General features: G+C 37.8%; 1 protein-coding gene across 1 annotated transcript in view; it reads left to right on the forward strand.

Moving 5' to 3' along the window:
* Positions 1–12,238, forward strand: part of slc7a8a (solute carrier family 7 member 8a) — a 33,263-nt gene that overhangs the window by 14,297 nt on the left and 6,728 nt on the right. The window contains exons 3-4 of the mRNA XM_037675770.1: positions 4,269–4,420; positions 10,962–11,087. Of these exons, the coding sequence (XP_037531698.1) occupies positions 4,269–4,420; positions 10,962–11,087 (278 nt within the window). The remainder of the gene's footprint in view (positions 1–4,268; positions 4,421–10,961; positions 11,088–12,238) is intronic.

The following is a 12,238-nucleotide window of genomic DNA, read 5'->3' on the forward strand; positions in this document are numbered from 1 at the left end:
CTTGGCACTATATAAATAAACTGAATTGAATTTCACATTTTGATTAATAGCAAAGATTTTTAAGATAGTAAATATGCTACATGCAGCTGATATTGTATGCTGTCTATGTTGTAAAAATTATAAAGTAGACCTATATGTAATAGTCTTAAATCACCCCTATGTTTCTAAACATTATAATGTTTAGAAACATAGGGGTGATTATATATGATAACAGTATCTGAAAGTCATGCTTAATTTAAAAAAAAGGATAGTAATTACGGTAAACACATGAGAGAAACCTACATCATTCTTAGTTGATCAGTTAACTGTATGTCAGGTTTTGAGCTAATTGCTCTTTCAGAATCATTTTGTTGGCACAAAAGATTATTTTGTGTGTGTCAAATATATTCTACATACATTGAACTAAACAAATTAAAACAAATTGTGACAGACTGATATAATAAAGCTACTAGCTAGAAAGCTACTAGCTAGGTAGCTAGCTCAATTTTTGCTAGTGGAACCGATAGAAAGTTGTTTACATGCTTAGTTTTGTGTTACCGTGTGAAGACACAACACTGCTTCATCTGTAGAATTTGAGAAAGTCTAATGCCTTATAATTCATAAGTTAAAGTGGTTTAACCAACAAACAAATAAACAAACAAAACGTTCTTCTTAAAATGGTCAGGTATTGCACAAATATGAGCTAGAAAGCAGCTAGCCTTAAGAAATAATGACCAAGACCATAATAAAGCAAAATATTTCAAATATTGAGAGATGGTCCAACATTAGAACACAGTACACTATAGCTTTATTTAATCATCTTATGTTTAACCCTCAGTTTCTTTGAGTGAAAGCTTGGGAACCACGCAAAATAACAAAAACAAACTATATCGAAACAGCATTGTTTGTGGGCCTAGATTTCACACACTGTGGGCCTCTGCTCAGACTGTAAACACAGAGCGGGGCATTGTTTTTTTCATCTATCACAAGGATACATATTCTTAGAGTATTTTTGAAGAGGAATTCAAGCAGACAAAACATCCAAATGTTGTTTTTGGACTCTTTGTAGTGCGACTTTTAATATACATCAATGAATATTTTACATCCAGAGACTTTGTGTCTTTGTGCCCCTGTCGAGAGTAAATAAATCCTGTTCAAGGGATGTTTGTTTTTGTTGCCCTGTAGCTTTTGTCCCCGTGAGCGTGTAAAATTGTAGGGGTGTCGGAGGGGAGCTGCGTTTGCGTGTTTTTGTAAGTCGGTCACTGAAATGGCAGCTTGGTTGGAAGACGATGTGCCGTAAAGGTGTACAAATGATTTTTTTTTTATTCAACCTTTTTTTATTCAGGTTAGTCTCATTGTGTCACGAGGACTCATTTTCAAGAGAGACCTGTTTTAGACAGATAACATATAAAGTACAGACAACAAAAATTCAACGAAAAGCGGTTAATAAAAATAAAATAAAAGTAGTTATGAAAGCAGTCAAATCATTATGTCAGACTGATGAGGGTTGTGTAACGTCAGTGTCCATCGGATGAGGAGCTGATGCAGCAGGTTGGTACAAAATTTGCTGAAAAGAGATGTAAGAAGAAAAAAAATTGTCAAGTGGTATCTTACCTGTTCTAGATAGTTTTTTGAACGACCTCAGTCAGTGTTGCCAGATAGAGTCGAGGTTTTCTAGCCCAAAAATCTGTTAAAAACCGCCACATCACACAAAAATCCACCCAGTCAATATATTGCTACAATATATTTTAGGAATGCACGATACTGGATCTTTGGCTGATATCCAATATGTCGATGTGTTTAAACTGATTTTGCCTAGACCTACTTACAGAGACGACAGCTTTCTCTGCTGTGGAATTAAAATACTAAATTATTCTGCATAGGCTTTGTCAATTTGGCCTGCTATCAAATGCAGATGCCAAAAAGGTGTCTGAAAATGATGTAACACTATATAACTATATATAATAATATATTTAAAAAAACATTGCCTTTTATATCGGTGAGTTATTTTGATGGAATGCCCGATGTCCGATATATAACTTTATCGCTAATATTGCCTGATATCTATACCATGACGATAATATTGTGCATCCCTAGTATACTTGATGTTTGAACATGAACACACATCAGTACAAGCCAAGGTAATTTAACAATATGTGGCAAAACGTAAGAATCCAACAAAAATCTTCCCAGAGTTCCCAGTAAAATTAGAATGAAAACCACCCAATCTGGCAACACTGATCTCAGTTTGGAGCAACACAGTTTAATATTCTCTGAATAGTCCAAACAGAGCCAAGACCAACGGGAGTGGCTGCTGTCTGAAAACAACTCCAATCCTAACAATTTTGTAGTGGTTCGTCCAAATGCTACTTTTGAACTGGCCCACTGCTGGTTATTTATGTGAAACTTTAAAGTTATTTGCCAGTGCAAATCATGACATCATCAACTAATTGTCACACTTCTGTCAGAAATGTAATGTTTCTGTTTTAGGAAAGCAAAATTCACTTTTGTAATGGGTATTCGAATTAGCCATTATTAGATCAAAGTTCATGGACAATAATCCAGGTAAAAAAAAATCCAGCAAGGTTCAGTCAGGTCATCTGGACGGTTTCTGTTTTTTGTTGAGACGTTTCATCCTTCATCCTAAGGACTTCATCAGTCCAAGGAACACAACAAACTGAGTCTCACAAGCAGCCCAATCACATAGTGGATTATTGAGCATGGACTTTGAACTGACTGACGAAGTCCTTTGGATGAAGGATGAAACGTCTCAACAAAAAAACGAAACCAGCCAGATGACCTGACTGAACTTTGTTGGGTAGCCACGACATGAAAGTCTCACTTCCACCGCTGTCGGTCTAATCAAATGATAAGATGTCAACATTTACATTGCCATCAATTTTATATTACTCAGATATTACAGTAAAAACATAATGATGTTCCAATTGAAAGTGCATGAGACTGTATCATAAGTGCTACAGCTAGCTGCTGCTGCTGTGCTTGCAGATATCTACATTTCCATTCATCCATCCAGTATCTTTACCCACTTCTTCCTTTTCGGGGCACGGGGGTCACTGGTGCCATAAAAATAACTTTCTTATTCAAAACTGATTGAAGTTTGATAAAAATAATTTTCTCATGAAGAACGGTGAAGCTTTGGAGATACAGCAGCGGTCCACTTTGGGTTTTTTGTTTTGTTTTGTTGTTGTTTGGGTTTTGAACTAGCCATTAGCTCATCAGTGTTGTCAGACTTAACCCTCCTACTTCCCTCGAGTCAAAATTACCCCAAACGGAGTCTTCGTGAGTGTTTTAACCCAAGGGTGGCAGGAGGGTTAAATTTGTATCTCCAAACTGAGGCCACTCTAAAAGCTATATATGTCTCGATGTTTTGCACCTCACGTTAAAATAGCTGAACTATCCCTCTAATCGGAATTATTTCACAAACACTTTGCAGAGGGCTAAAATCACACGAATCTAGTTGTGATCCCATGCCTGCCTTGTCCTACAGTGAACTCTGTTAAACCTCAGGTTCTTGTCTTTCCACTCATCTCAGCATCAATCATCATCGTCACTCACTGACCTCAGTGCCTGTTTCCTCTGTGCTGCATCGATTTGTGTGTTCTTTCTGTTCCTATCTTTTGTGCTTATTTTGGTCAAAGTCAATATTCATCTTTTAACATATATTACATATCAGAGTCAGCTGATGGTTTTTCATGGAACTTATTAATGTTAATAACTTCTGCCTCACTTTGGCTTCATTTAGGAGACGATGGTGAATTTAATCAGCTAGTTTCTTATAGGAATGCTGAATCCACTTATCTTTAAGTAAAAAGGTTTTGGATAAGTACAAAAAGTTAAAACTGCCTCTGATGCACCCAGTGGACATAGAAAAGAAAAAAAAAAAGTGTGGAAATGAGAGGGAGTCATGGCCGACTGCAAGTTAACATCAAAGTAAGTGGAAAAACAGAAATGGTCCGATCTACAGCACAGGATTTCCTTGTTGCTTTTTTGTTCTGAGCGCTGCGAGGAATTATTGTTTATTTAAATGATAATATTTTTGTCTAAAACATTCAGCGTGTCTTAGATTATGCGTGATGAATGACTGAAATGATCAAGAACTTTGATAGATGTTTAAAATTCTGTGAATTCCGTTAATCGGCTCGTTCACTTAAAAGTTCCTCTTGGTTTTTTGGGGCTCAGAAGAAGTGAAATATAGAAAGAATTAGATGCAAAAGTGCTTGATTTAAAAGTCAGTAAACGTAATATCTTTTTGATTGTTTTTGCCTCAGGTTTCTGCGACTGTGGATCGCTGTGCTGGTCATCTATCCAACAAACCAGGCTGTGATCGCGCTCACGTTCTCCAACTATGTCCTCCAGCCTCTGTTTCCCACCTGCTTCCCACCAGAAAATGGCCTGCGGCTGCTCGCAGCTGTCTGTCTTCGTGAGTAGCATGTTAAAAGCACTTGAACACACCTGCGTTCATAAATAAGCTCGTCTCAGTCGACATCTACAACAATTAAAACAGCTGAGTTAACTGTACTACAGGTTATTTAAAGATTACTTTGTACCGTTCTCATTTTGACCTTGTTAAAGAGGTAGTTGGAACTTTTTGAAGTGGGTTCTATGGAATAGTTGGCAATCAGAAATTCTTCCGTTTGACGAGAATGAAAACTAATCCGCGAGTCGTCGAGGTAATGAATATAGGCCAATTTCAGAGCAGATCTAAAATACCGATACTGAAGTGAATCGTATTTTGTTTAAGTTTTTCTCTGCATCACGTTCACATCAGATGGTAATTCACACTGAACACTGGCTGGATTAAAATATGTCTCTGGGCAGGAAATATTGTGTTGAACGTGTGTTTCAAAACAAACTGTTATCAATTTAGCCACAACTATCTGTTGTGCAAATAATGTGGTGTACAACATACGGTAAAGTGTTTGGTCGAATGATATAAAACCTTTGAGATTTTTGACAAGAACCAGGTTTTCGGATTCAACAGTTCAGCCAGACAACAAGAGCGATTAAATAACTTTGTTGTTTTGAAGCCGCTGGTGGGAGTCTGGATCCAGTCACGGGAACAGGTCTGCAGGGATAATACAGTTAGTGGGCTTCAGGAGGCGTGCTTGATAACATAAAACGGCCATTAACCTTCTCAGGCAGGTGAGGTGAGAGCCACATATCAGGGTAAGAGTCTGGCTGATCATAACAATTCAGCAGAACCCCATTTAACAAAGTCCATTTATGTCATTAAGCAAGTTATTTAAAAATCTGCTGAAAAAGCTATAAGCAGGACTGCACTTTGACTTTTTCTTTTGTAAATCTGTGTTTGTTTGGAGCAGCCCTGATGGAATTTAGATCTTGGGATAAAGCTTGAAAACACAAAGTTTTTCTGGTGTGTACTTAAGAGACAAGCGCAGATATATATAAAAATAAGTGAACTGTAAAAAAAAACAACAATATTTTTTTAATCTAAATTAACTATTAAAATTAGTAGCTCTTGATCAGACTGAAGTTTCCCAACAGCACCTTTTTGCTTCATTTATCTGGTTTGTCCCACTTTTCCTCTAACATTTATTTAAGCTTCTGTGTTATTTAAGCCTCATATTGATATTAAGAAAAAAAAACAAGAATCAAGAGAAGAGCAGTGGTAATAATGTGAAGACAAATGAAGAAATAAGTCGGCACAAACTTGATATTACGTAGTTAACTCAAACCCCTCAACAGTTCACATATGAGGCAAATATTTCTGGCAGCCTACATCCACAAAGACAGACCATAGCACAGATTCTGTAAAAAGCGTGTGTATTACATACTTATATGTTCATAATAAACTTTGTTAATACCTGACCTGAATTCCCTTCTGTAAAGTTTCCAAAAGTGTTCCAGACACACTGGTTAAAGCCGGATTTTCAGACCAGCTCCTGCAGCTCTAATCAGATTTAAAGAGGAATAACAAGTGTAGATGTTTGTTTATTTGCAAATCAGAGTCTGGATCCTAGATTTTTTGGTTAAATGAGTTCAGATGACAGAAAAACAAGCGCTTGTGCAACTGGATAAACTGGAGCTGTTATATTTGCATTGGCACTGTTCATATTCCTGATGTCTGTGTTTTTCATGTAAATCTTTGTTTCAACATTACGTTCAGTAGCTTTTCCCCGCTGCAACAGTTGTCTTAACAACTTTCTGCTTAGAGCTGGGAAACACCAAGAATATGTTCACTGGTGGAAGGATGGCTGCCTGGACTGGCTTTAAAAAAAAAAAATCAGAAATAGCTCTTTTTAAATGCTTGAGCAACAATATGCTCTGACACAGTGAAACTCCTCAAACTAAAGCTGTGCTGCTGCACAACCAAATGTTCAGATGTCAGTTTGCAGACTGCATGCAAACGACTTTTACCCTCACTATCAGCTTTTTGCAAAATAATCCAGATGCATGTTCAATAATCCAGGTAGATAAATCTAACTAGGTTGAATCAGGTCTTCTGGATGGATTCTTCTTTGCTGAAACGTTTCGTCTTTTATCCAAAAGACTTATTCAGTCTGAGGAGCTGCAACAAACTCAGTCTTTTACATATCACTTTCTCATAGTGGATCAACCAGTTTGCTGGTGACAGCCAAAACTAGTTGTTTACATGCCAAAAAAGAACCATCAGCCTAACATCTGATCGTAAGCGCCCTGATGACCGTTTGTTAGTCACCGAGCGATACTAGCAATAACAGCATTGTAAAAGGGTGACAGTTGAACACGGAGGCTTCCGCCCCGGTTTAACAATGGACGGTTTCTTTTCCTTCACTCCTCTCTCAAACCATCGTTCCTCTCTGTCCAGGTTGTGAACATCTTCATGCCTGAAAGAGTGACCTCTGGCCTGGAGATGAGTGTAGACCAGAGTCCTGGCCTGATGATGTTGCTCTTCTGTGCTGGTCCATCCTTTTGGCCAGTGGCTCTTTAGTTTCAATGTAAGACTGATCACAGCCCTGACACTGAACAGCATACACAATATTGCTCTGTTTGTGCCGGGGGACTGGTTCTTTGGGATGGACCAGTCTTTGCCGAAATGTAGTCAAAATGTAGGGCTGTTGAGTAAGTTATTATTGGGATTAGCTTGACGAGTTACCAGCAAATTAAACTTCTTTTGTTGTCAGCTCTTGGACTTGACATGGCGTGCCTTTTCAACAAATCCATCACCTGCTGAAATGCGATTTGATTTAGGCATGTTGTTAGTTTGCAGTAGTGACAGTTAATAGTAATAGTTGGGTTTTTTTTGGTTATGGCTGGTGAGAAACCTTTAAACTTCAAGTTGGGATTCCAACTTCGGGAGGCATTCCAGTTATTTGAAGACTTGGAAATTTCAATTTAAAATGTGGTAAATTAAGACGTTTCAAAGGATTTATGGTAAGGGAAATTACAACTGATGCAAAGCAGAAATGCTGTCAACAGGAGTCACATTTACAAAACTTTAAAAAAAACTACTGTTCGTTTGTGGCTTCAGTCTTGACAGCTGTCGCAGGAAATTTAGCTTTGATCATCTAAGAGTTTATATTTTATACAAAGTGTATACACACTTATTTTATCCTGCTAATAAAAAAACCCACACAAACTGAAAAACAACATCTTGGATGAGGCCGACCGCTCCAGGATGAAGGATCGTCAGTGAAAGTTTGCACCGTCTTAACAGTCTGTACATTTTCTGCTTGCGACACATTGACCTACATTCACTTGACTCCATATTTTCGTGAACCTCTTCAACTGCAAAGAGCCGACTCTTGAAACAAACGGCCTACAGTCATTTTACAGCGCAACTGGAATGTTTGCAACATTTCCCTTGAGTTGATTGGACAGACGTCGTCAAGCAGCTTCAGAAAAAAAAAAAAAGGAATCTGAGTTGATGATGATGCATCTGTTTTTTGCTGTTGTTCTTCGTGAGAGACTAACTGTCATGTCTGTTTTTCGGCACAGCATGTGAACGTGTTTACCTATGTCCACTTTTTGAAATATGTGAGATTTATCCTGTTTTTGCTCTTTGTGTTGCATTTAAGCAATTAGCAAAACTACTGAAATACCTGTAGGGTACTTGACGTCCTCACATTTTTACTCTCAATTCATAAACATAGATTCGGGGAGATAGATTCTGCTATTTGTTGCCAGATTTGTAGTTTTTAATGTTGCATTTCAAACCACTTGTGAAGAGACTGTCGTGATTCTAACCTTAGAAAGTCTGCACACATGGTGCTGTGGTGTACAGTTACAAATACTGTACATACTAACACTTTTTTCATTTAACTAAAAAACAGACCCATGATTAAGAGTCTGTGTCCACAGGGTGTACCCACAGTCTGCCAAATAACAGAAGCAAGAAGTAAGATGTGTGCGTTTGTCATGACACGTTACGGTCCACATAAACCACCAAGACAGACACAGGAGATTGGCCAAAAAGAGTTTCAAATGTATTTACTAAAACTAAAAGAATACTGTGGTTTTGGGACCATAAAAGAGGTCAACAGAACAAAATTTAACCAAGTTACCATTATAGGACACTAAAAGGGAACTATAAAGTGACTGATCCGGCCATTCTGACAGGGGGGACAAATTAAATAGACAAAATTACAAGTAGTGTTAGCAACAAAACAAAACTGAACAAAGTACTGCTAAATAGCAACCTAAGAAAGAAAGATATTTACAACAACAAATTTTATCTAGACAAAGATGTAAAAGAAAAAAAAATCACATTACAATATTTAACATCTCCCTCAGCTGACAGGCAGCATGGTACAGCCCAGTTGGACTAATCTCTAGATGTGATGCAGCTGGGGCTGTTTACAGTGGGAGGCAGCACAACTTCAGCAGCATCTCCACAGGAACTCAAACAAAAGTTCAATCATTGCAAATGACAAACTGCGACAAAGGAAGTTAACTAAATGTGTGCACTCCATATACTGTAGTAAACAACTATACAGTATTATCAAATGTTGCTAAAGTGTGAAAATAAACTACATAAATATACACCGTATTTTCCGGCGTACAAGTCACATTTATTATGCGTTTATTTAATGGTCAAAACAGCTTCATTTTGCCTGGGCGGCGCAGCACCATCCATCCATTCATCCATCCATTCATTCATCCATCGCAGCCAGAGCCGCTAGCTCTCCAGCGTTCCTCCGCCTGCACTAGCTGAGTGAAGCGAGCGGGCACGGGAGGACTCACTGTAATTTTCACTGTTTTATGTATATTTAATTTTATTATTTTATTTTATTATTACTATTATTTAAATAAAATAATAAAATTAATAATAAAAATTAATAAAAAAAATAAAAAAACTTATTTAATTTGTATTATTTTTATTATTATTTATTTTATTATTTTATTATTATTTTATTTTATATTTATGTAAATTTAATTTTCACTGTTGTAATTTTGACTGTTTTATGTTTCACTCTTGGAAATTTAAAGCATCAGTCAAAAATTGTTATTAATATGAAAAAAAAACATATATAAGTCGCTTCAGCGTATAAGTTGCAGGACTGACAAATCTATGCAAAAATCTGTGATCTATACACCGGAAAATATGGTAAATGCTCAGTTATTGAACTTAAGTTATCTAAATTTGTGCATTATTAACAATGAGCAATATATATATATATATATATATATATATATTACATTACATCAACCTTTGTTTACTGTGTGGCTGCAGGTTCTACCATCACATGACAAAACAACTTTATTTATCAGCTGATGCATTAAAAGGTTTCACATGTCATGACCTGTACCCAGGGGTCCTGGAGAGTTAGTCAATTTATTTTTTCTTCGTTGTTCTCGCTGTGTGTTTACACACGGAGGATAAATAAAATCAGAGTCTGCACAGTCTCTCATTTTATTTGGAGGAAAATAAATCATTTTTAGGTACAAGCATTTCCCCTCTGTGCCCCTTTACACCCACCTGTGGATTACTCCACATGCAGCTACAAAAATGCCCATGTGCAAGCCTCACCATGCGCTCTCATCTTGCTTTGTGTGTTCAAATGATGCACGTCTGCTCATGCGCTCTGTCTTTGTTCCTTGCAGAGGCAGCTCAGAGTTATTTAATATGATGAACAGCATCCAGCAGAGTCAGGCAAACGTCTTACTAATGACACCCTGTCGGCCTGAACTCAGTGATTCATTGAGCTTTTCAGTAAATAATAAATCTAAATATGCACAGTACAAACAATGAAAGTAAAACTTTCAGGGTAGTACTTTTAAAGGTAAAAAATGGAAAAACTGAGGTTGGTCAGAGTCATTTACAACGGATCAAATGTTTCCACAGAACCCCACTCTAAAAGATCTGAACATTTCTCAGCAAGCTTTATGTCTCATGAATATCATGGAAAACATTCACGCGTTTTCAATGTTTTGTTTCATCCCTGCCTAATTACCACACGATTATAATGACAAATGAGTTTCGTAAGGCAAGGATGTGTGTTTGGATCCCATAAAGTTAACGCAAAATTCAACAATTATCCACGAATGCTTAATGTCCGAACATTACCTAACCACTGAGCAGGTATATTTAGGGTGTAACACCAAGGTTACTGTCATGCTACATTTAAATGGAAAGCTTTTAAAATTTCACCTTTGATTTAAAAGCCCCAAAAATTGTAAAGCTATGAAGTTTATCAGCGTCATTGTCCATTGTCACACTTTCTGTGATCTAAAACAACAATCTTCTCCTACAAGTTAAAAGAAAGTTAGTAAAACCAGTAATAAATGATCCAATGGTCTTATCAAGCAGCTGGTTTGACCTCGTGATATTTTCAAGTTTATTGATAAACAACAAATATTTAACTCTCCTTCAATTCAGAAAGACATACCTACGGTATACTGGCGATACTGTAGGTATGTCTATACGTGGAACACTAAATCCAACTGAATTTGACTGAAATTATGGAAAAAGTTTTATTATAACAGAGTAAGAATGAAGTGTTTTATGTGTTTTTGTTTAGTGCTGCTGACATGGGTGAACTGCTCCAGTGTGAGGTGGGCCACTAGAGTTCAGGACATCTTCACCGCCGGCAAGCTGCTGGCCCTCGCCCTCATCATCGTCATGGGCTTTGTGCAGATCTGCAAGGGTAAGCTTTCTGCCACCATCTGTACAGCACTGCAAACTTATACCTACAGTACATTTAACCCAATGGTTTCTGCGAGCCTGACTGTGTGTAAAACGGAAAAATGCAAACATACACACACATTTGCAGTCAATGGGGACATCCTCTGTGACTCTGGATCATATAGACTCCATGCTGCTGCCACAAGGGTCAGCAAGTTGCTGGGGTCCTGTAGGTTAAAACTCACATTGCTAATGTCAGCAGACGGCAGGGGACTAACAGTCCAAACATGGCTGACGGCCAGTTATTTTAGGGAGGCACAGAGACAGGCCCCCGAGACAACAAAATGGACATTTCAGTGCTTGAAGGGTTTGAACAGGTCTTTGGGTAATTTGATGGGAGATTCTGGATCATAATGGGCGGTACATGTCAGAATGTGTGCTGGTTATAGCAAGGGACACTGAAGCTGGCATGCAGAAGACAAACTCTCAGTGAAGCAAACTTAAAAGGCTTAAAACCACAGAATCCAGAGGCTGTATACCAAGACAAAGTTCCATGATGGGCATAGGGACCTACACGTTAGTGATGAGTCCAACAGATTTGGCCCAGAGCCGTCACAAGTAGTACTCAGCGAAGAACTGCTGGAGACCTGAAAGAGACAGCCAACTGAGTTGGTTCGGAGAAAAGAGACGCAAGTCCCATCAGCACATCACTACTACTTTGTACATCAGCAACATTGGAGGACTCAGGATTTGGAGCTGTGAGTTGTAGATCTCTGGTTTAATTTGTAAACCAGAGTTTCAAAGAGCTCCATAAACCTTCAAAAGAAGAAAGTATAAGCTAAGACCACTGATCCGTCTGCACCGCATACTCACTACAGATGACACTGAAAGGTAAATTAGCTTCTATTTTAGCAAGATATTTGTAGTTTTACTAGTGCAGGTGAGAGTCCTTATTGAGCAGGACAGAGCCTCCTTAGAAGCAGGAGCTAAATAAGACATCCATAAGGACTGCTAATGAGCACAATGCTGCTAGTGGTAGGAGATCATAAAAAATGGCTAATGGCCTCTATTGCTTATACAACCTGTATACTGCCCAAAAAAGTTAAATCTGGTCCTCTGGACATTCAAAAAAACCCAAAACAAAGCAAAACAACAAAAAATGTAGAAACGTTT

The sequence above is a fragment of the Nematolebias whitei genome, chromosome 1 (assembly GCF_014905685.2).
Source record: "Nematolebias whitei isolate Nwh7 chromosome 1, NemWhi1, whole genome shotgun sequence".
In the NCBI taxonomy this organism is placed as follows: Eukaryota; Metazoa; Chordata; class Actinopteri; order Cyprinodontiformes; family Rivulidae; genus Nematolebias; species Nematolebias whitei.